The 24,724-nt window shown below is 49.9% G+C and overlaps 1 protein-coding gene across 7 annotated transcripts; it reads right to left on the bottom strand.

Annotated features, from left to right (window-relative positions):
- Window positions 1–1,020: 1,020 nt before the first annotated feature.
- On the bottom strand, window positions 1,021–24,544 carry AKAP8 (A-kinase anchoring protein 8). 7 transcript variants are annotated; one of them, XR_007516485.1, is made up of 15 exons: window positions 24,431–24,543; window positions 22,846–22,884; window positions 19,930–19,962; window positions 19,073–19,376; window positions 18,184–18,676; window positions 17,408–17,537; window positions 17,158–17,204; window positions 16,066–16,099; window positions 14,205–14,292; window positions 13,713–13,854; window positions 13,272–13,365; window positions 12,783–12,913; window positions 12,374–12,469; window positions 10,002–10,574; window positions 1,023–9,655 (listed from the first exon to the last, which is right to left on the bottom strand). XR_007516485.1 is itself a non-coding variant. In XM_049877217.1 (14 exons), exons 1-14 carry the CDS (start codon window positions 24,501–24,503, stop codon window positions 10,059–10,061), a joined length of 2,193 nt encoding a protein of 730 aa, XP_049733174.1. In that variant the 5' UTR covers window positions 24,504–24,544; the 3' UTR covers window positions 1,024–10,058. The 7 variants fall into 7 exon arrangements, 6 of the variants coding, with proteins under 6 accessions (XP_049733179.1, XP_049733177.1, XP_049733174.1 ...); XM_049877217.1 differs by having other exon boundaries at window positions 1,024–10,574; window positions 19,073–19,349; window positions 24,431–24,544; XM_049877218.1 differs by having other exon boundaries at window positions 1,024–10,574; window positions 19,073–19,395; window positions 24,431–24,519.
- Window positions 24,545–24,724: the final 180 nt, after the last annotated feature.

The following is a 24,724-nucleotide window of genomic DNA, read 5'->3' on the forward strand; positions in this document are numbered from 1 at the left end:
TTCTGTAAGTCCCAGAATAGTAGTTTTGGCAGAAGCATTGCATGTAGGTAAGGCAAATCTGTATCCAGAGTACATGTCCATTCCAGTAAGAACAAAATGCTGCCCTTTCTGTGAAAGAAGTGGTCCAATGTAATCAATCTGCCACCAGGTTGCTGGCTGATCACCTCGAGGAATGATGCCATATCGGGGACTCAGTGTAGGTCTCTGCTGCTGGCAGATCGGGCACTCAGCAGTGGCTGTAGCCAAGTCAGCCTTTGTTAGTGGAAGTCCATGTTGCTGAGCCCGTGCATAACTTCCGTCCCTTCTACCATGGCCACTTTATTCATGAGCTCATTGGCCAACGATGGGAGTGGCTGGGGGAAGAGGATGACTGGTTTCCACAGAACGCATCATCTTACCCACGATTATTAAAATCCTCCTCTGCCATGGTCACCTTTTGGTTAGCATTCACATGAGACACAAATATTGACCAATTTATTTTGGTACACTGACTCTTGTTTATTCCTTCCATCATCTTTTGATACTCCCTGCATTGTTCAACATTTTGCCCACAGAATCCTTCAGTATTGCAACTTGAGGCTTGAATTTTTTCTTCAGTTCTTTCAGCTTTAGAAATGCTAAGAGTGTTCTTCCCTTTTGGCTTTCTAACTTCAGGTCTTTGCACATTTCATTATAAGTGTTCGTCAGGGTGGTATCTTTTCACCATATTTATTCAATCTGTATGTTGAGCAAATAATCTGAGAAACTTGTCTATATGAAGAACGCAGCATCAGAATTGGTGAAAAACCTGCGTTATGCAGATGACACAACCTTGTTTGCTGAAAGTGAAGAGGACTTGAAGCGCTTACCGATGAAGATCAAAGACCACAGCCTTCAGTATTGATTGCATCTCAGTATGAAGAAAACAAAAATCTTCACAACTAGACCAATAAGCAACAGCAGGATAAGTGGAGAAAATATTGAAGTTGTCAAGGATTTCATTTTCCTTGTATCTACAATCAACGTCCACGGAAGCAACAATCAAGAAATGAAACAATGTATTGCATTGGGCACATCTGCTGCAAAAGACCTCTTCAAAGTGTTAAAAAGCAAAGATATCACCTTGAGGACTAAGATGCACCTGACCCAAGCCATGGTATTTTCAGTCACCTCATACGCATGTGAAAGTGGACAACAAATAAGGAAGTCCGAAGAAGAACTGATGCATTTGAATTATGGTGAAAGTGAAGAATTCTGAATATACCATGGGCTGCCAGAAGAAGGAACATCTGTCTTGGAAGAAGTACAGCCAGAATGCTCCTTAGAAGCGAGGATGGTGAGATTATGTCTCACATACTTTGGACATGTTATCAGAAGGGACCAGTCCCTGGAGAGCAACATCATGCTTGGTAAAGTAAAGGGTCAGCAAAACAGAGGAAGACCCTCGAGATGGATTGACACAGTGGCTTTAACAATTGGCTCAAACAAAGCAACAGTTGTGATGCTGCAGTACCAGGCAGTGTTTTGTTCTGTGGTACACAGGGTCACTACAAGTCAGAACTGACTCAACGGCACCTAACAACAACACACACATCCTGGGACAAAGCACCCCATTTCCCTGGTGAGGACGTATCTCAGCTTTAGTGGGGTTGATGAATAAAGGCAAATTCTTTCAGAACATTCCCTTGGCTTTCTCTTTTTTCCATTTTTTAGTTGACAAAGTACATCTCAAACACTGGGAAGAAGTGCTGTGGTCTTGGTCCATTTGATACAATCAGTACTGTCAGTCTCATTGTCCTCCAGTGGGAAGGAGTCATGGACTTACGTCTGGAGGCTGTTTTCCCTTGTGGGGACTATCGCGGCAGATTTCTCATCTTCATACTCCCGTTACCCAGAAATTAGGCACCAGCCTCTGGGGGTTCTTGCTAAGGAGCACACTAAGTACTTAGCGCTTTCAGGAGAAAATTCTCTGGAAGCAAATAAGGGAGATCTGCAAAGTATTTCTGAACTGTGTGTCTCCTCTGATGAAGAGTATTCCTGAGTCATTTTGTAAGTATGTGAGAACCCAAGAGCCCCAAGTGTTTCCCATAGGACAGGAAGAAGATCTGCCCCAAGTTGGTAGCTACAAGCAGGTTACTGCACAACTTGTCCCCCCACAAAGCCTGGGCCCCACAGTCATAAAATGCCCAAATTTTTGACCTGTGACTCCTAAATTTGACCCCAAAAGGTGTGATGTATTTGATGTGATTTACAGAAATGCTCAAAAAAAAAAAAAACTTTATAACTCTGCGGTGCTGACCTAACCACTGATGGTGAGCAAGGACTTTTGTCAGGCAGAGAAAATTACTCCCTCAGGGTCTCCCCAAACCCTAGTTGGAGAGGATTTAGTAATACTGACGATGTGCACTTTATCGACAGCTTTGCCATTACTTTGTTTCCCCTTTAGCAATCCGGTGGAAATGGATGGCTGGATTTTCAGTGTTTGCAGGAACCTAGGTAAACAGTCTTCCATACGCTGTTGTTGTTAGGAGCTGTCAAGTTGGTTCCGACTCAGAGCGACCCTATCTGTGTACAACACAAGGCAACACTGCCTGGCCTGCGCCATCCTCACAATCCTTGTTACGCTTGAGCCCATTGTTGCAGCCACTGGGTCGATCCATCTCATCAAGGGTCTTTGTCTTTTTTGTTGACCCTCTACTTTATCAAGCATTATGTCCTTCTCCAGGGACTGATCCCTTCTGATAACGTGTCCCAAGTACATTAGATGAAGTGTCACCATCCTTGCTTTTAAAGGAGCGTTCTCCTTGTGCTTCTTCCAAGAAAGATTTGTTCGTCTTTCTGGCAGCTCATGGTATATTCAATACCATAATTCAAAGGCATCAATTCTTCTTCAGTCTTCCTTATTCCCCACGTGTCTGTCAGTTTGTCATGCTGTGGGGGCTTGCATGTTGCTTTGATGCTGGAAGCTATGTGGCCAGTATTCAAATACCAGCAGGGTCACCCATGGTAGACAGATTTCAGCTGAGATTCTGGACTAAGACTAGGAAGGACCTGAAAAAAAACAGCCAGTGAAAACTTTATGAATAGCAGCCTTCTGCATAAACCCAATGAAATTCAGTCAGGAGAAAGATCGCCAAGGAGGGTGGACCAGTTGCTGTTCAGTCGACCCCATGTGTGTCAGGGTAGACTTTTGCTACATAGGGTTTTCAATGGCTGATTTTTTGGTAGTTGATTGCCAGGCCTTTCTTCCAAGGCACCTCCTGGGTAGACTCAAACCTCCAACCTTTTGGTTAGCAGCTAAGCATCTTCACTGTTTGCACCACCCAGGGCCTCCTACCAAGGGTATCACTTTATTGTATAATACTGAGCTTAGTGAACCATTTTTCTAATAATGTCAAATGCATGAAATCTAAGCTCTTAATCCTGATAAACAACTCCATTAAGGGCAAATGTTGTCCTCATGCTAGAAATTCACTTAAAGTGACACCCAGGGCCACAGCACACCTGGTAACCACAAATAGACCCCATCACCTATCCTGCTTCTCATTCTTGGATTCCAGGGCAGTGCAGATGCCACCACAAGAACCTCAGGGCTGAAGTAACGCCCATCCCACCATATTGTCCCCCACACAGAAGTTCATCTCATTTCCTGTCTATATAAAGTGCGCACTCAGAAGATTGTGTTTTGAGAGGCAGTACCTAGACTTTTGAGAGGAGTCGTCGGGGGGTGCAAAAAGTTAATGCATTTGATTGGTTGAAGGTTCAAGTCCACCCAGAAGCTTGTCAGCAAGCAACAGAAAAAACAGCCATTGAAAACCCTACTGTTAGGGATTAAACTGTGTCCCCCTAAAATATGTGTTGTAAATGCTAAACCCTATACCTGTGAATATAATCCCACCTGGGAATGCACTTTCTTTTCTTTCTTGTGTTCATGAGACAGTATTAGTGTAGGCCATGTCTTAATCTCTTTTGAGATAAATGAGATTAAAAGAGCAATTGAGAGAAGCAGAGCTGGGGGAAGGGATGTGAAACCACGTGAAGATCACCAAGGAAAGAAGACTTTCCCCAGAGCCAAAAGAGAGAGCCTTCCGCTATAGCTGGCTCCCTGAATTCCAATTTCTAGCCTCCTAAACTGTGAGAACAGAGTCACTATGCCAAAAAGAACCCGCTGACATTCAGCCATTTCAGGAGGTAGCATATGATTAAGAACTGATGGTAGTGGAGGAAGAAGTCCGAGCTGCACTGAAGGCACTGGAGAAAAACAAGGCTCCAGGAACTGACAGAATATCAGTTGAGATGTTTCAACAAATGGATGCAGTATTGGAAGCACTCACTCATCTATGCCAAGGAATTTGGAAGACAGCTGCCTGGGCAACCAGCTGGAAGAAATCTATATTTATGCCTATACCCAAGAAAGGTGATCCAACCAAATACAGAAATTATCAAACAGTATCATTAATATCACAAGGAAGTAAAATTCTGCTGAAGATCATTCAAAAGTGGTTACAGCAGTGTATCAACAGGGAACTGCCAGAAATTGAAGCCAGATTCAGAAGAGGGCATGCAATCAGGGATATCATTGCTGATGTCGTTATGTATGGATCCTGGCTGAAAGCAGAGAACACCAGAAAGATGTTTACCTGTGTTTTATTGACTACGCAAAGGCATTCGACTGTGTGGATCATAATAAATTACGGATAACATTAGAGAGAATAGAAATTCCAGAACACTTAATTGTGCTCATGAGGAACCTATACATACATCAAGACGCAACTGTTTGAACAGAACAAGCAGGTACTACACAGTTTAAACTCAGAAAAGGTATGGGTCAGGGTTGTATCCTTTCACGATACCTCTTCAGTCTGTACGCTGAGCAAATAATTCAAGAACCTGGACTCTATGAAGAACAGGGTATCAAGACTGGAGGAAGGCTCATTAACAACCTGTGATGGATATGCAGATGACACAGCCTTGCTTGCTCCAAGTGAAGGGGACTTGAAGCACTTACTGATGAAGATCAAAGACCACAGCCTTCAGTATGGATTGCACCTCCACACAGAGAAAACAAAAATCCTCACAACTGGACCAAAAAGCAACATCATGATAAATGGAAAAAAGTTCAAAGTTGCCAAGGATTTCATTTTACTTGGATCCACAGTAAACACCCACGGAATTAGCAGTCCAGAAATCAAAGACTAATTACACCGGGCACATCTGCTGTAAAAGACCTCTTCAAAGTGTTGAAAAGCAAAGACGTCACCTTGAACACTAAGGTGCGCGTGACCCAAGTCATGGTGTTTTCAATTGCCTCCTATGCATGCGAAAGCGGGACAACGAATAAGGAAGACCAAAGAATTGACGCCTTTGAATCGTGGTGCTGGTGAAGAAGAAATGTACCAAGCACTGCCAGAAGGATGAACAAATCTGTCTTAGAAGAAATGGAACCAGAATGCTCCTTAGAAGCAAGGATGGCGAGACTACATCTCACATACTTTGGACATGTTATCAGGAAGAATCAGTCCCTGGAGACAGACATCATGCTTGGTAAATAGAGGGCCAGAGAAAAAAAGGAGGACCCTCAATGAGATGGATTGACATGGTGGCTGCAACGATGGGCTCAAACACAACTGTGTAGATGGTGCAGGACCGGGCAGTGTTTCATTCTGTTGTACACGGGGTCACTATGAGTCAGAACCAACTTGACAGCACCTAACAACAACAAACCCTGAGAAAATAAATTTGTTTGTGGAAGCCACCTACCCCCCGCCCCTTGTATTTCTGTTACAGCAGCACTAGACAACTAAGACACCCATGGAGAACATTTCTACTCTGTTGACAAAGATAGGGTTGGTGTGAGTTGGAATCGACTTGATAGCAAGTGGTCTTGCGTTTTTTATATAGAGTATGAATGTGATTGAGGAAAACCAATGAGTCATTTAGGCCTCAATGTTTTTGTATGAAAGGGGTGGCTCAGTATTTTTCAGTGTTTTAACAGGGCAGCCACATCCACACCCTCCAGAGGCTCTAAGAAAATGCCAAAAGGGTCTTCTAGAACTCTGCTGTGCCTACCCAACCACTGCTGGTAAGCAACTACTTTTATCAGGCAGAGAATATTACTCCCTTAGGGGTCTCTTCAAAATCCTGTTAGAGAGGGTTCAGTAATACTGATGATGTGTACTTTAACAACCACTTTGCCGTTACTTTGTTTCCCCTTTAGCAACTGTACTGATTTCATAAAGTCCAATGAAGTCACACAGGTTCACAAAATGATTACCTGAAGATGAAATTAGGCAGCTGTTCCTAGGATTTTTTGGTTAGGAATAGTGGGGATTGCCAATTTCTTTAAGCCTGTTTTTAAATAAAAGGTACTTTATGGAAAGTTCATGGCCACTTGTCGCTCAGAGACAAACCAACCCCTCTGCCATTCTGATGATGACTGTGTGTTACAGAGTAGAACTGCTCCATTGGGTTTCCTTGGCTGTAATCTGCACAGAAGCAAATCACCAGGCCTTTCTTCTGTGGTGCCACTAGGTGGGTTCAAACTGCCAACTTTTAGGGTAAAAGTCAAGCACAAACTGCACCACCCCTCTCTGCTCTGCTAACAGGAAATAACTGATCAAAATTAGTTCCCACCCCTTAAATAACCAAAATGGGAACTAATATTGATCTGTTAAAGTATTATAATGACATGTGCAAAGAACTGGAGATAGAAAACCAAAAGGGAAAAACACTCTGGGCGTTTCTCAAGCTGAAAGCACTGGAGAAAAAATTCAAGCTTCAAGCTGCAATACTGAAGGATTCTATGGGAAAAATATTAAACAATGCAGGAAGCATCAAAAGAAGATGGAAGGAATACATAAAGAGTTCACTGTACCAAAAAGAACTGGTCGACATTCAACCATTTCAGGAGGCAGCATATGCTCAGGAACCTCTGATACTGAAGGAAGAAGTCCAAGCTGCTCTGAAGGCACTGGAGAAAAACAAAGCTCCAGGAATTGGTGGAATATCAATTGTTTCAACAAAGAGATGCAGCACTGAAGTGCTCACTCCTCTATGCCAAGAAATTTGGAAGACAGCTACCTGGCCAACCAACTGGGAAAGATCCACATCTATGCCTAGTCCCAAGAAAGGTGATCCAACCCAATGTGCAAATTATGCAACGGTATCAATAACATCCCACGCAAGGAAAATTCTGCTAAAGATTATTCAAAAGTGGCTACAGTAGTACATTGACAGGGAACCGCCAGAAATTGAAGCCAGATTCAGAAGACGTGGAACCAAGGATATCATTGCTGATGTCAGATGGATTCTGGCTAAAACAGAGAATACCATAAAGATGTTTACCTGTATTGACCATGCAAAGGCATTCGATTGTGTGGATCGTAATAAACTATGTATAACATTGCAAAAAATGGGAATTCCAGGACAGTTAATTATGCTCACGGGGGACCTCTACTTTGATCAAGAGGCAGTCATTCAATCAGAACAAGGCGATACTGCATGGCTTAAAGTTAGGAAGGTGTCACGGTTCTATCTTTCACCATACATATTCAACCTGTGTGCTCAGCAAATAATTCAAGAAGCTGAAGGAAGACTCAGTAACAACCTGTCATGCAGATGACACAACCCTGTTTGCTGACAGTGAAGAGGGTTCAAAGACCAAAGACTACAGCCTTCAGTACAAATTACACCTCAACATAAGGGAAACAAAAATTCTCACAACTCAACCAATAAGCAACATCATCATAAATAGAGAAAAGATTAAAGTTATCATGGATTTCATTTTACTTGGATCCACAACCAATACCCATGGAAGCAGCAGTCAGGAAATCAAATGATGTATTGCATTGGGCAAATCTGTGCGAAAAAAACCTCCTTTAAGTGTTGAAAGGCAAAGATGTTACCTTGAAGACTAACAAGTGTCTGATCTAAGCCATGGTGTTTTCAGTTAACTCATATACATGCAAAAGCTGGACAATGAGTAAGACCGAAAAAGAACTAGCACCTTTGAACTATGGTTTTGGGGAATACTGAAGATGGACTGCCAGAAGAACGAACAAATCTGTCTTGGAAAAAGTACAACCAGAATGCTCCTTATAAGCAAGGGTGGTGAGACTTCATCTCACCTACCTTGGACACGTTATAAGTATCAGTCCCTGGAGAGGCATCATGCTTGGTAAAGTGGAAAGTCAGCAAAAAAGACAAAGATCCTCAACGATAGATTGGTACAATGGCTGCAACAATGGGCTCAAGCATAACAGCAATTTTGAGGATGGTTCAGGACTGGAACCGACTCGATGGCACCTATCAACAATCGAAAAACCAAATCCACTGCCACGTCGATTAAATTCAGACTTACAGCTACTCCATAGGACACACTAGAACCACTCCATAGGGTTCCCAAAACCGTAAATGTTTAGGGAAGCCAACTGCCACATTTTTCTCCTGCATAGCAGGTGGTGGGTTCAAACTGCCAACCTTTTGGGTAGCAGCCAAGTGCTTAACCACTGTGCCACCAGGGCTCTCGTCCCCTTCAACCAAGGAAGTGTGTCATTTATTCCTGTTGTTTCCGAAAATATAAGGGCATCCCATTTGTGCAACGCAGTGGTTATTCCACATCCTGGGGAGTGAAAGAGGGTCACGTAGTTTTACACACGTGGGAAAGTATCTCATTAAAATTTAAATTTAATGCCAGGCCTTTATTTTATACCAAAACAAAAAACCCCAAAGCACAGAAAATAGTCCCATCTCACCCTTTCATCCTACTGATGTTTGATGCCATCAAAATTTTTGTCTTTGAAGAACAAGCTTCAGACAGCATGTTCAACCCATGAAGTCCATCCATGCAGCATTAAGGAATTAAGAGCAGAAATCATTCAGAAGCACCATTTTCTTGCTTATCTAGCTAGAAGTTTTACTTCAGGTGTTAGATATAGCTAAGGTTGACGTTTTCATATATATTTATCTTGCGTCTCTTGAGGAGGCTCCCTGTCTCAAACACTGCATCACAAATTAGCACCTGGTGCACAGTAGATGCTCATCAGGTCTTTTGCCGTGCTGCCGCCTTTTTTCTCATGATTTCCCACTGATGTTTCCCAAAACGTGAGGTGTACCGCTGGTGAAATGTTTGCAGGGAAGTACACACAGGCAGGATCTTCCCATTTTTCTGGTTCAATGCAAATACAGCCGCTGTGTGCTTCCCTTTCACACCCGCCAGCCTCCCTCTCTCTGACTCAGAAACCTCCCAAAGAAAAGTGTTTAGATAACAGAGCATTTTAACTTCAGTATGTTCACTGCTTACAAATCACATCTATCTAGGGCAATTTATATTGGCTTTCCATGTGTAGTAGTGCCACCGAGCTTTCTATTTAAAGTACTTTCGAGTGGGAGTAATCAATTTAAAGAAAAAAACCTCAAAAAACCAAGAGTGCAGCAGTGGAACACGGGTGAGGTAAAAATCGTGAAGGTATTCACCTAGGCCTGCCAACTAGGAAACCCCGCCCTAACCAAAGCTAGTTCAATATGGGTTATGCCTTCCTCAGGGCAACTGGGAAAGGTCTGTGAGACCCACTGAGCCTTAGGCTCACTGCTCTGACAGATGACATCCCAGGCCAAGAAGACTCTGCTCCAGATGGTGCGCCACACAGCAGAAGTTAAACACTGAAGCCAAAGTATCCTGTTAAAATTAAAAAAAAAAAAAAAAATTCCTTTATAAGATACATTTCCAGTGTGGAGCTGCTCCCAGACAAAACTTAAAAAAAGAAAAATAAAGGAGGGGAGAGGTGGCATTCAGGCAGTGGCCAAGGACCACCAAGATCTATCACCCGACTGCCATGGGGGAGCTGCCAAGGCTCCTGTGGGAATGTAGGACCCCTGCCACCTCTACCCTTCCAGAACAGAACACCAGCAGTGCTGCTATGCGTCAGCCCAAGGGGTGTGCTCTCCGGCAGGAAAAGGCAGGGTCTCTTTACCAAAGTAAGTTTACAGCATATTCCAGTCACACACACTCCAGTACTGCTTACAAGCCAGAGAAGGAGGTGCAATGCACGACACAGAAGTCCCTTCACCGGGGGACAAGATCATTCTATGGGAAGGACATCTCTGGACTCTCCATCAGCCTGTTCCACTTCACCTTCCGTGGTATCTTGGCCAGGAGCAAGGCCTGTTCCAGTGCTTTCTGCCTCTGCTGCAGATGCTTCTGCTGCCGGGGCTTCTGCTGCAAGGGCCTCCGCAGCTCCATTCATGCCCTCTGTAGCCCCATCTCTGGCCTCCATGTCTCCGCTCCCAGCCTCCGCATTGGGGTTCCCCTTCTCCTCGGTCATTCCACAGGAGGTCCCATCGGCCAACAGCTGTTCAGTGAGGGGGCCTCCACTGGCCTCAGCTGTGTCCAAGAGGCCTTCCACTGCAGCTGGCACCTCACTGCTCTCTGGAGCTGGGGCTCTGCCCTCGTCCACAGCCCTCACTGCTGCCGTGATCACCTCGGCTAGGACTTCCGCAGCTACCTCCTCAGGTGTCTCCTCCTTTTCCTCACCTCCTAAATTGTCCTCCCCTTCAGCTTCTGGGTCAACGGCTTCATTGGTGAAAGGGTCCTCCCCCTGGCCAAAGAAGAGGGAACACAAGGTCACTGCCGGTGAAAGTGTCCAACAGAGGGCACAGGATACTGGGGTGCAGGAAAGAGGCCTGGCTGCTGGGGGGCTGCATTTCAATGAAGGGCAGAGTCGCCAGAGAAACAGGTGTTTAAGCTATACCAGCTGCATTAACCCTATAACCCCAGAACCTGCAGACCCAGAGAAGACATCTCATTTGGAAAAGCTTCCCCAGAACTATCTTGCACTTTTTATTCACATAACCTTGAGAAAAAGTGCAAGAAGACCTAGGATTTCTTAATCCAACTTTAGATACTCCATAAGTGGAATTTCAGGTGATCTTAGATTCCAGCCCCACATGCATGAAGGCTGTCCCTGGTTCCCAGGCAATGGACTGAGGTTCAAGGGCTAGCAACTTTATGGAGGCCACAAGGCTGTTACATGTGGGAGCCAGGCTTGAAACCCAAACTCATTAGCACTTAGTAAAACTCTCCAGTTCAGAAAATAAACTATTATCACCACCAGATTAGGAAATGTGTTTTAAAATACATTGTTTATAAAGAATGTTTGCCTTGAGCACTGTGCTCTTTTAAGATCTATCTGTGCAGGATCAAAACGACAACAACTCATAAGGTGGGAACCTTAGGGAGCAGTGAGTTCATGTTAGTGGGGGAGAACAACTCAGAAAAGGTAAGAATGGGTGCACAGCTCAAAGAATGTAATCAGCGTCACTGAACTGTACACACAGAAATTGCTCAGGTGGTATATGTCCTGCTGTGTATACTCTCAACTACACACACACACACACACACACACACACACACAGAGAAGCTGGACTGTTCAAAATGGCAAAAGCAAAATACCCAATTTAGAAGCAAAAGTAAACACCTGACCCCAGAAGATTTTAGTTTTCTTTTAAAACTCAAAGGTAAAACATGAATGAATCATAGTTTTTAAAGTTGGTTATATTTGGCTCCATTTTAAGAACTATGATTCCATCAGTATTTTACCTTTATGGTGAAAAAAAAAAACTCTGATAGAGATAGTTTAACGGAGTCCCTAGGAGGTGCAGATGGTTCATGCACTCAACTGGTAACCAAACGGTTGGAAGCTCGAGTCTATCCACAGGCACCTCAAAAGAAAGACCTGGTGGTAATTCTGAAAACTCAGCCACTGAAAACCCTACGGAGCACCATTCTACCCCGACACACACGGGACCCCAATAAGTCTGGACGGATAGAATGAATTACCAATATCAAAGCATTTACTAACTGAGAGAAGGAAAAACAGGTCCCGAAGCTGGGCTCTGGGCTGGAGCTTAGCCACCAGCTCCAGGTAGTAAAGTCACAGAGGATGAGCATCTAGCAAAATGGGCCTCCCCAGGAGAGCTGGCTTGTCTGACTTCACTTCTGTCCACAGAGCCTCTTTAGGACCTTTGATCACTCTGCTGTTGAGACCCGTTGGCTCCTCCTTCCCTTTGTGTTTCTATCTCATCGCCTGCCGGCTCCAGCGAGCTCTACTTTTAGCTTCTGTCCTGGACAATTAGCATCTACCATCTCTCCACTGTCTGCCCAACATTTCCCGTGGCGAAATGCAGAACACGGGTGTGTCGTGTGGCACCACATCCCTGGGACGTCCCATCCAGAGGTGTCCTGAAATGTGCCCAGATTCCCCAGGCAAGCTCTAGCTGTCACCGCTCCAGGCCCTAGATTCCTCACAAGACTCAGGGAAGTGGGCACAATCCTGTCTGTGTAGAGCTCACCCCATCACAAAAGCCTTTCCTGGACACTAGCCTCCCAAACACAAACCTTGAGGTATTTTTCTAGCATCTTCACTATATGTCGGTTGTTCAAAACGCTCTTGGCCACATGGAGACTTGTTTTCTTGAACTGCTCAGCAGCCAACTGCAAAGAGAATCAAATGTGGGTTTTTCAAGTGGCACTGAGGGCAAAGGACCAACTGGCTGTGCTATACCCCACTGTCCTCAGGTCAACCATCTGCAAAGGTGGCTAAGGCCACTTGGGGTTCACAAGACACATACACCAGCAGTGTTCCAGCCACTGCATTTAACCAACTTTAAGGAACACATTTCCTCAGTTTAACAGTTTGGGAATTGGTATTTTTCTCACAATCAACCAATAAAGAGAGATGGAGCATTCACCCTGACTGTCCCAGAAGGTTCCAGAAACTCCCTATCCCACATGGGCTGGCACTCACTCGGCGGTTGTGGTTGTGGTCTGGGGAATGGAGGTGTCGCTGCAGCAACTGGTGCTGAGCAGGGATGAGCATGTCACAGGCCAGGCAGTGGGCAGCCTCGATCCGCTTGAAGAAGTGCTCCTGGCCAATCCCTGCCAGCAGACACAAGGCGTCGGGGAGACAGGACAGCACCGCATGAAGCCTTCCTCCTCCTCCTCCTCCTCACCAGCTAGAACCCTCATAACTCCCATGGCCCTCTTTATTGACTCGGTTAACGTGGACCAGGACAGGTACATGAGATCAAAACAGCCCTTACGCCAAGACTGTCATGGTTCAAGTGTTCTGTTCTTTCTCTTTAATCAAGTGCCAAGTGACCTGCAGCGCTATGCCCTGCGCTTCTGGTAATTCTGGCTGTCTTCCCACTGCCGCTCATCCACTCAGGTGTATGAGCCACCCGTGCCCGAGCCTGCCGGGACAGTGCGCCGGTCCTACCCAGGACAACTCACTCACCTTTGAAAGGATCTGGTTTTGGTTTCGTGCTCTCCTTCTCCATCATCTCCTGACGTCGTTTCTCTATCTTCTTGTTCCTGTTCACAATGTATTCCTGGAGAGATGGGAGAATGCCACGTTGAATCCCCAATTGCACCAGAGGGGGCGCCCGCCCCAGTGGAGCGGGGAGGACAGAGTTGGTGGGGCCCAAGGTGGTTGGAGACCTGGTCTGGTTCACTCTGACACAGGGAGGCCTGTGCAGCACGTAGCTGCTGTTTCTGGAGAAAGTGTCCCTGACCATGTGCAGGCCTCGTACCGTCCCCGCCCCCCACACACCTGTGGGGGCCTGTGCAGCTGGTTTTTTTCAGGAAAAGAGACTGGTCAATTGCAGGCCTCATGCCCTCCCACCCCCACACACCCAAAGGAACCTGAGGCCACAGAAGCGCCTTGAGCTCAGCTCACCTGGAGGAACTCAACTGTCCTGTCAGGCAGCTTGGTACTGATGAAGCGCAGGGTCTCCTTGTGAAACTTGCTCTGCAGGTGCTTCTGGATCTCCTCCTCCTCAAAGCTGCGGAATTTGCACACAGAACAGGCAAACTGGATCCTGCAGGAGGAAGGTGAATAGTGTGCTAAGGTGGAGTCAGCAGCGATCTCCTCTGGCTGGGACTGAAGTGGACAGTGGCCTCTCGTCGAGACTGCTGATTGCTCCCACAGTGCCAGAGAATGGGGCAGGAAGCTCACAGGTGTCTCAGCAGGATGAGCCACAGAGCAACGTGGTCATCGGTCTCTCTTTGGTGCAAAGGGCCACTAAGAGAACAAAAGTGGTGACGCTTCTCAGACGTGATTGGGGCTCCCAGGGTCCCTACTGAGTTCTTCAGGAGTCCAGGAGCCCAGGATTAGGCCCCAAAGCCTTCCACACAACTTTGTCTCCACAGGCACTGGGAACCCCCTCACCTGTCAGCTGCTCGGTCTCGCATCCGATCTCTCCTCCTTTGCTTCTCCCTCCGCTTTTTTACGTCCTCATCCTCGTCGTCCTTCTCGCCTACAACAGACAAGTCCCTTCAAGACACCTGTGGAGCCCAAAGAAGAGCTAGGCACTGGGCCTGGGTAGGGCCGCCACTCGGCCTCCACACGCCCTGCCAGCTCGGCGCTCCCAACACCGTGGGGCTGCAGAGGCTCCCAAAGGGGTGGGCCTGGGAGGAGAACCCTCAGGAGCTTCTGGGGGTCACCTCACACCCCCGCAGCCAGGCAAGGGGACACAGCCCCACCTGTCCCGCAGCCCCCTGCTCACTCCCTGACCTGCCCCGTCCTGCTCTCAGTCTAAGGCTCCGTCGTGGGTCTCCGCCCACCGTCATTTAGGAGGGAGTGACGCAGCCCTCTCCTGACGAGGCGGCAGCATCGGCCGAGAGAAAGGCAAGCAGCTCGCCGCTGCCTCCAGGTGGGCCTGGCGGCCATCCTCCCGGCCTTGCTCTCAACTAGGGCTTCAGCAGGTCTGAGTCCGTGCTGGCCCAGCTCTACCCTCCGTGCACAGACACTGCCAGTCTGGGCCTTGCCCAGAACTGGCAGGAAGCATTCCTGGAAACAAGAGTGGGAAAAGACCGGTAGGTCCTCCCGTCCATGCCCAGGGCATCCAGGGGGCCTGGCCGGGGCTGGACTCTGTGGAAAGGACCGAGAAGCATCTGAACTGTGGCCCCTACCCCTGTGCCCGCCGCAAGCCTGTCCCACGACGATGGCGACCGGCGTGCACTCTCGGGAGCCTCTCACAGGGCGTGGGGGCTTTTGGCAAGAGACCGCTGCCTGAAACTAGGACTGCTGCTTAAGAGCAAGGTCAAGAGCAAGGTCGTCCCGTAGGCAGTAGGACCTGTGCGCAACAGACACGTCACCTTTGCTTTAGCACTCGCCAGCATGTACACTGCTAAGCACCCTGTGTGGCCCCTCGCCACAGGCCTGGCCAAGGCAGTGAACGGGGCGGGGGGGCCTCGGGGGCCAGCTAAGCCTGGAAACAAGAGAAGGAGAGTCTTGAGCAGGGACCCTTGGGGAAGACTCAGGGGAGCAGAGCCCACGGGAACTGAAGATGACTCTCAGGGGGGCCCATGGAAACAGGAAGAGAAACAAGCAGCTGCTGGGTGAGCTTGATCTAGCGGGTCTCAGGCCGCTCCTCCACGTGCCCTGAGGGGTGTAACCTGGGTCTGGCCTGGAGGCTCACTTTGGACTGTCAGGTCTTCTGCAGTCATGACTGCATCCTAGGGCTTGGGCCCGGGCACAGCAGATGCCACATCCCCAGGAATTCTTTGATTCCTGCCAGGTGCCCTCCCGACCCCTGACCTGGGCAGGAGTCCCCATGCTGGCTCATGTTTTTGCATGTACAGAGGTTTATGATGCAGGTACTGGTTCTCAGCTGGCTCTCCCAGCCATAGTGCTGCCATTTACAGAGGCCAAGAGCTTGGCCCTGGGGCAGTAGCCAGGAGAGTGTGGGGAGACTGGACCCTGGGAGAAAATATCATGGGGCCCGCACTGGCCGAAAGGAACAGACAGGATGGGCGGGAGTGAGTCTCTTCTTGCTCATATTTCTGAAACCTTTCCCAGCACAGCCAGCTGCCGTAGGCACCAGAAGCAGGGCCCCTCTGTACCAGCGCACTGCACGAGTGAGCCAGATGGACCAACTCCAGCTGATGCCGCTCTCAGGCTGCAGCAGAACCTCAGGGTATGCACCCCTGGCCCCATCCAGGCCCAGGCCAGCTGGGAGCCACTGGGTGATGGGTGTGGGGCAGGTGAGCAAACAGGGAGTCAAAGGGGCCCAGTGGATGATGCCTACCTCTCTGCCTCCCGGACTCGCCAAACTCATCCTCCTGAAAAAAGGCACACAAAACCAGGCAGTGAGAGGGCACCTTCCAGGACTCCCCACAGGCAGCCCAGCTCCTCACCACCCCCTGGTGTAAGACCACTCCATGCAGACCCAGGATGAGCCCTGAGGGCCTCAGGGATTATGTCCTGTCACCACCGGAAACTGTGGTGACAAGTGGGTTTGTCTTCAGTTGTTGATCCTCTACGAGATGTCTCAATCTAAAGCACTGCCCTTCCGTTGTAAACCTGCCCAGCTCTGCCCACCCATAAAGCACACATTTAGAAACCCTCTTTAGATTTCTCACTGCTAAGGGTGGGAGAAGACAGACAAGCAAGGGCAGAGGATGAAAACAATCTGTGCAGTAGCAAGTTAGAGTTGGAGACATCAGTACAAACTCAGTAAAAAAAAAAAACAAAAAAAAAAACCTGGTTTATGGAACACTAGCTTCAAAGTTCTCTCTAGAAAGTCAGGCTACACCAGGTTTCCCTAGCACTTGTCTATATTCACAGAACGTCTTAAAAATTCAGGTCTAGATAGAACCAGCTCCCTGGACTGAACGGCTAGCAGCGCAGAATCCCCCAGACACCGAGCGCCACACTAAGTCAGCAACTGGGCAGGACTTAGAGATTCTGCATGCGAGGTCTATACCAGCAAGCAGGCAGGAGCCTGACAGACTTTCAGAAAAGCTGAAAACTCACTGCTGCCTGTCCTCACCTCCCCCAAGTCCACCTGCCCTCGGAGACGCCTGGGTCAAAATCTGAAAGGGCTCTCTGGGGCTCCCGTGTAGTCCCGGCCAAGAACTGCTCAAACGCCTGTCTCCCAGGACTGCCGTGGGGACCGCACAGGTGGCGCCTTGCACAGACCAGGTGGCCAGTCAGTCCCGGCCTCCCACCTCTGCTCTCACTGTTGGCGGATGCCTGGCTGCTAGGCAGGCTAACCCACTCTGAGATGGACCTGAGTCCACCACAGCAGCCACCCCTGGCCCTGGCGTGGAAGAACGCTGAAAGCAGGAAGAAAACCTTGCACTGGAGACAGAGGGCAGACAGGTAGAGGCTGACTTACGCCCCTGAATTCTTCATCTCCTGATCGGAAGTCACCAGCTCCATCATCTGCCAGACACAAAGGACAGGAGGAAGTCAGCCCTGCCGGCAGCCATTCCCTGCAGCTGCTTGGTCTGGCTCCCACCACCCCGAGCTCACTGTCTGGAGGGATGCTGCCCGTTCTGACTCCAGCAGGGACTGCGGGGAAACCCACCACACACAGCCAGGGCAGGCACCTGACGCCATCACACCCTCCCGGCTCCCAGGCATACCATTGTCGGAAAAGTCTCCCTCGCTATCCACCCGGGGCTGCTTGGCGTCCAGCTCCTCATAAGCCTGTAGCAGCCGCCGCTTCCTGCCTGGGCCATCAGGGCCACAGCGCTCAAATGCTCGCCACCGGGGCTGAAACACAAACCCATGTACCCATTTACTTGACTGTTAGAGCATGCCAAAGGAACAGATAATGAAGAGATTATTGGACCAAAGAACAGAGACAGAAAACCTTCCAGAGCAAAAGCAACGTAGTAGAAACTCAAAGACTTCATGCACAAAAGACTACACAGGTTATGATTTCACTTATATGAAGTGTCCAGAACAGGCAACTCCAGCAAACAAAAAGCGGCTGCCTAGAGCTTGGCTAACAACGTGGTAAAAGACTGCTAATAGGCACGGTGATTCTTTTCGGTGTGAAGGAGACATCTAAAATTACACTGTGGTGACGGCTACACGGTTCTGTAAGTTTACCGAGAACCACAGAATTGTACAGTCAAAACCACTGAATTGTACGTTTTGTCAATTTTATCTCAGTTAAAAAAAGCTAACAAAAAAACCCAAACCAGTCAATACACAACCCCACGTGCTTAAGAGTAAAACCACTTCACAGGGTTTTCAAAACCATGGCTATTCAAAAAAAGACTGTTCGGCCTTTCTTCCGAGGCACCTCTGGACGCATTTAAGTTGTCAACCTTTTCATTAATAGTCAAGCACTTAAGGGACTGCACCTTTAGCTCAACAGAGCTGTGCTGGGGCACAGAAAGGGCTTACCTACCCGGTCCCTGATCCGGGCCTGTGCGTGGCCACAGCTGTATGGCATGGTGCTGTTGAAGCTGCCCGCCCCCTGCATCCCCATCATGCTAAAGTCAGGGGCCAGGGGCTGGGAGAAGAGGGGTGGCGGCTGCGGTGCCAGTGGTCTGCTGGGGGTGGGGCCACCCAGGCCCCGCCCGGCCCCGTAGTTCAGCTCGCCCCAGGGAGCAGACAGGGGCTCCGAGGAGGCTGGGGGTGGTGGCAAGAAAGGGTCATTGCGCATGAAGGTGCCAGGGTTGCCCCGGTCCTGGAAGCGGCCCTGGCCCCGGCCCCGGACAAAGCTGTCGAGGGCGCCCCGCTCACGGCCCAGGTCCCGGGGGTCGCCATACTGGCTGCCAAAGCTGCCGTTGCGGTCTGTGCCCAGGTCGTAGTCGTAGCTGTAGCCAGAGTGGTAGGGGTTGTGGTCAGGCAAGCAGGCTCTGGAATCATAGGACTCGAAGGGCTGGAAGCGGAAGGAGCTGCAGGGCAAACAGGATAGCTCAGGGGCTGTGCTGGCCACAGGACATCCACCCTGGGACCCCCACCCACCCCAGGATGTCCACCTTTTGTGCTCTGCACAGCACCTTGCAAAGCAGACTCCTTGCCTTCAAAATAGCAAACCAACCACCCGTTTCTACTGGCATGCTCAGAAGACAACCCCAGCCCAGCTGCCCTTCAAGGTCACTAAGTGAGAGGCATGGGCCTATTAGGACACTAAACACAGAAACGAGGAGTTGGGGCAAGCCAGCCAATAGCCAGGCCTCACCAATGGGCCTACTCATTTCTCCAAGCAGAAGAGGAATGGGAGTGAGCAGCACCTGGAGGAGCAGGTCCCACCCCTACCCTGGGCAGTGCAGGTGTCATAATCTAATCACCTCTCTCGGTCCTGTGTGCCCTCCCCACTGCCACCACTCCCCCTGCTTCCTTCCTTGGACAGCATATCCAAGCGCTGGTTGATCTTGGCGATGAGGGAGTCTGAGTTGTCAGGGCCTGGGTCTGGGCCATAGGAGGCCATGTGAATGGCGGGGCCACCAGCTGCCAGGCCACCATCGCTGGTCTTGGCAGCGTCCCAGGAGGCCGGGCCGTAGTTGTATGTCGCTCCGGTGCTCACACTGGAGTTCTGGGACCCATAATAATTGTAGTTCTCATAACCTGGCAGGGGAGAAGCGCAGGCTGCACCTAGGGAGGGAAGAAAGCCCTGGAGACCAGGCCAGGAGGGAAGGCAGATCCAGCTCTGCGCAATGGCCTGCAACCAATACTGGTAATCTCTCTCTCCGCCAGACCTTGGGGACTGTGCCCCATCCAAGGACAGAGTCAGCTCAGGGCCAGGACCCACCACAAAGCTGGCACACCCATGACACAACCACTGACTTCCAGTCTCCTCAAGGCCCACCCTACTCAGAACAGAGCCCCAACAGACCTCCCCTTCAGGCCTAACCTGCCAGCCTTCAGGAGGGCTGTGAACTCAGCAAGGATGGGGGCGCTTGCATACCTGCCCCTCTGAGAGGTTGATCTGAGGGCCCACCAGCCCACCTGTCCCCAACCCCTAGAAGGGCCTGCTCCACAGGGGCTGACCAAGGGCCCACCTGCCCCAACACTCAGAAGTGTCTACCCTGCAGAGGCTGATCAGAGTACTCAACCACTCGCCCTGCACCCCCCAGAAGGGCCTACCATTTGGGGGCTGTTCAGAGGGCCCAACCACCGGCCTGCCCCAACCACTAGCAGGGCCTACCTTGCCAGCTGGCCACACCAGTTCCGTATGCACCTTGGAGGAAGCAGAAACACACATGAGCTTTGCCCCCAGAATACAGGTGCTGACCCCCAGATCTGGGCATCAAAGGGCAATTAAAGGTGCTCCTCTGTCTGCACACAGCAAGTGCCCCTGGGTGCAAGCAGCTGGCTTCCTATCAGGGACCTTCAGAGTAGCCAGAGAAGCCTGGGGCCCATTTGCCCATTTACCACCCACAGGCCACTTGGCAGGTGTAGGTAAGCTTTCTTTCCTAGGTAAACCCCATTTCCTGCATCAGGGCAAGTGAAAGGACCTTGCACTTTCCAAAAAGCCCACCCGGTCCGGACAAGCCAATGAAGAGCCAGTGGGCCTGACCACACACCACCACCCCCTCCCCCCCTCCGCAGAGCCAGCCGTCACTAGGAGCCAGAGCTCCGTCAGTGGTACTGAGGGCGCCACTGACAGTAAACTCCGCCCCAAAGCAACTGGGCAAATGGACGTCATGGCAAACGAGCAGCATGCAAGGCCCTCTCCCGGGACCCAGGAGGAACAGAGGTGGGACCCAAACCATGATCCCTGGGGCAAGTCCCTAGGCTCAGAAATCAGTGGAATGGCATTCCCTAGGACAGGTGCCAAATGCCAGAAACCAAAAAATCTCGTCCCCAGAGCACTTCCTGGTCCTGCCATGGATTGCAATCTATACCCTTGAGCAGGGAACCGGGAATGATTTTTAGGTTTTTAAACAGTTGCAGAAAAAATCAAAAATACTTCATGACACAGCAATTTTGATATGAGACATGCCCTTTATGCATTTATCAGAACTCGGAGCTGATTAGTGGTTACCAGGGGCAGCAAGGAAGTGACGATGGGTTAAAAACAATGGGAACATTTAGAAACAGATAATAGCAACGACTAAACAACGTGACGAACGTAACTAACAGTCACAGAACAGTACTTGCAAAGGATGCTGAAAAAGCAAACGCCTGCTACATGTGTATTTATTATCTTAGCTGCCACCAAGTCAGTTCTGACTCATAGCGACCCTACATACAGCAGAACAAAACATTGCCCGGTCCTGCGCCATCCTCAAAATCATTGCTATGTTTGAGCTGATAGCTGTAGCCACTGTGTCAATCCATCTCGTTGAGGGTCTTCATCTTTTTTCTTGCCCTCTACTTTACCAAATATGAGGTCCTTCTCCAGGGACTGATCCCTCTTGATAACGACTACAAAGTATGTAAGACAAAATCTCGCCATCCTCCCTTCTAAGGGGCATTCTGGTTGTACTTCTTCCAAGATGGATCTGTTTTCTGCTAGTCCATGGTATATTGGAGATTCTTTGGCAACACCATAATTCAAATGCATCAGCTGTCCTTCCATCTTCATTATTCATCGTTCAGCTTTCACATGCATATGAAACAAATGAAAATACCATCACTTGGGTCTGGTGCACCTTAGGCCTCAAAGTGAGGTTTTTCCTTTTTAACGTTTTAAAGAGGTCTCCTGTAGATTTGCCCAGTGCGGTATGTCACTTGATTTCTTCACTGCTGCTTCCATGGGCATTGATTGTTGATCCAAAACCCCAAACCTGTTGCCTTCAAGTCAATTGCAACTCAGAGCGACCATACAGCACAGAATAGAACTGCCCCATACGGTTTCCAAGGAGCACCTGGTAGATTCGAACTGCTGACCTTTTGGTTAGCAGCCATAGCTCCTAACCACTATGACACCGGGGTTTCCACAGTGGATCCAGATAAAGTGAAATCCTTAACAACTTCAATCTTTTCTCTGTTTATCATGTTGCTCACTGGTCCAGTCATGAAAATTTTTGTTTTAAGTCGAAGCATAAACCACATATGTTTACAATCAAAAAAGCAAAAACTGCACTGTATACCTTAAAAAAACAGTATCTACTAACAACACATCAGTACCAGCTTGTTTTTTTTTTTAAGGAAGCTATCACGCCAACAGATGTTAAAAAGGAAAACTGTGCCAAGGGGGAAACCTTGGTGGTGCAGTTGTTAAGTGTTACAGCTGCAAACCAAAAGGTCGAAAGTTTGAATCCACCAGACGCTCCTTGGAAACTCTATGAGGCAGTTCTACTCTGTTCTGTAGGGTCACTGTAAGTTGAAATCGACTCGATGGCAATAGGTTTGGTTTGGTTTTTTGGGGTGCCAGTACAAGTCTCTATGATCTGCTCAATTGTTCTCTCAAATCTAAAATTGTGCTAAGAACCTATCAATTATAAAACAAAACCTGCAATTATACTTAGAATAAAATTGCCAAAAAAGAAGTATCTCAGGACACATAAATAGGAGTCACTGGATGGTACAAGGAAACTCTGGTGACATAGTGGTTAAGTACTACGACTGCTAACCAAAAAGTCAGCAGTTTGAATCCGCCAGGCGCTCCTTGGAAACTGTGGGGCAGTTCTACTCTGCCCTACAGGGTTGCTATGAGTCAGAACCAACTCGACAGCAGCGGGTTTGGTTTTTTGGTTTTGGGTGGTACAAAGTTAACGTGTTCGGGTGCCTACTGAAAGAGTGGAAATTTGAGTCTACTTAGAGGTGCCTCAGAAGAAAGGCCTGGTGATCCACTTCTGGAAAATCCTGACACACAAGTTGGAGTCACATGTGGTTTTCGGTCAGCAAGTTTTTGTGACTGGTTTTTGGTCTGCAAGTGTAACCAGCACACAGCACCATCCACTCATTTATGTATTTCCTATGACGGCTTTTGCACTAGAGACCATCTGGCCTGCAAAGCCAAAGATATTTACTTTCCCTCTTTTACTGAAAAGGTCTGCTGACCCCTGGTCTACCTCTGCATCCTGGCTACAGCACCCCTTGCACCTCTGCTGTGCTGGGGCCTCGGGTGTAGGATACGGGGCCGACATCTGGCCCGACCAGCAGCACCACTTACCCTGGGTGTTGGCAGGTCCTGCGCTCCATGCCCCATAGCCTGTGGAAGGAAGGCTCCGTAAGCTCAGGTCTCATCTGCCACGCTGGAAACAGGTACTCACCAGAGTTCAGTGACAGTGAGGAAGAAGTCCACATAACCTAATTTTCTAAACACTGTCCCCCCAAAAGTCATTATTACGTCTAGGCTGCCTGACATCAAAGCAGAAAAAAAGGGGCAGAGAATGGGCTTGCAAGTTAGTTCTGTCCCTTGCCTCCTGAGGGACCTTTGGTGAGAGCTTCAATCCTCTAATCCTAAACCCAGAGAATGACACAGAACAAGCAACCAGCTAGCCCAGCATCTGAACTCAGACACCTGTGTGTTCCAGGCTTGGCCAATCCCCTGTACAGCTGGGAAACCTGCTCAGATAGCTGGAAACCTGCTCAGATAGCTGGACACCTGGGAGCAAACCTCATTAGGTGTCACTTCCACATGGCATTGGATCCTCAGTGCTAGCTCTGACCACCCTGTACTCCTCCAGTCCCAAGGCCTCAGCCTGGCGCTCTTCTCTCAGGTGATTCTCCTCCTCCCCCAACCCCACAACAGCCAAGTCTGTCCTCTCCAGGGGAAAGTGGGAACTGTCTGCTCCACACCATGGCGTACTCTCCAGACTTTTACGCACTTCCCCTCCCGGAACCTACTGTGCCCACAATGTGCAGCACTCGGGAGTTCTTGTCACGGAACGACGTTCTGAGACTGGGGACTTGACCCAAGATCACACCATGCCTTCCTGATCTGGGCCCCGAGTCTAACAGAAGTGACCAATGAGGCCGCGAGCACTGACCCTACCTAATCGCGCGACGCACACTCCATTCAACCTTCGGCACCCCCCGGTGAAGGTAAACCGAGGCTCGGAAAGGTCAGGTTGCTTGTCCAAGAACCGGAGCTGAAGCGTAACAAGGCCAGGACCCTGCCCTATCTAGAGAGCTTGGGAAGCGAGTAGCTCTAGGTGAGAAACCACAGAGAGCTCGGGAAGCCGCACTCCCCCACACCCGGCCTAACTAGGCCTCAGCAAGCCGAAAATGGGAAAAAGCCTCTCCAAGTAAGGGCGCGAGCTACAGCCCAGGACCGGGTTCATGGGTCAAAGGACCCGGCGGGAAGGAAAACAGCCGCCGGGGCTGAGGGTTGGACCCTCGCCCCTGGGACCCCCAACGAAGCCCTAACCAAAGTCGGCCCACTCACGCCGGCTCCCGAGAACCCGGCCGCCCCCAGGTCACCCCCCGGAACACGTGAGCCCGTGCCCCTACAAGCCCCGGCGCCATCTTGCGGCGTCCTCCGCTGCCGTGAGCGCCGAACCGCCAGACTGAGCGGAGAACTCGCCCGCCCCTGCCCGCCAACCAATCCGCACCCAGCGGTCGGGAGCGATGGCGGCGCGGCCTAATGAACCGCGTGCGCCCCCCTACCTACCCGCGGGCCGGGCCGCCTTACCGCTCTCATCCGGAGTCGCGGCCCATGGCACCCTACGCGGAGGCTGCAGGGTCTGTCCGGCCTGGGGCCTGGGGCCCGCGCCCGCCCCACCACCAGCACCCGCCCCACCACCAGCACCCACCTCCGTAGCCCTGCTCCATGTCTTCACCTCGGACCGACAGCAGTCCCCTTTTGTAGGCTGGGGCAGCGCTCATGCGCTCAACGCACCACCCGCTACTGGGCGCCCAGGCGCGCACGTCATCTGGCCGGGGGGCTACCATTGGCTCGCCTGCACGGTAGACCCGCCCCCCGCAGTCCCCACACCCAGGATTGGTTGACCCGCGTCAGCGGCGCATCTCCGGAGCCTCAGCCGGGCCGTGGTCCAGCCCAGTGCGCAGGCGCACACCTCCTCCTCCCCCCGCCCCTTCCCGTGCGC

The sequence above is a fragment of the Elephas maximus genome, chromosome 3 (genome assembly GCF_024166365.1).
Source record: "Elephas maximus indicus isolate mEleMax1 chromosome 3, mEleMax1 primary haplotype, whole genome shotgun sequence".
NCBI classification, from domain to species: Eukaryota; Metazoa; Chordata; class Mammalia; order Proboscidea; family Elephantidae; genus Elephas; species Elephas maximus.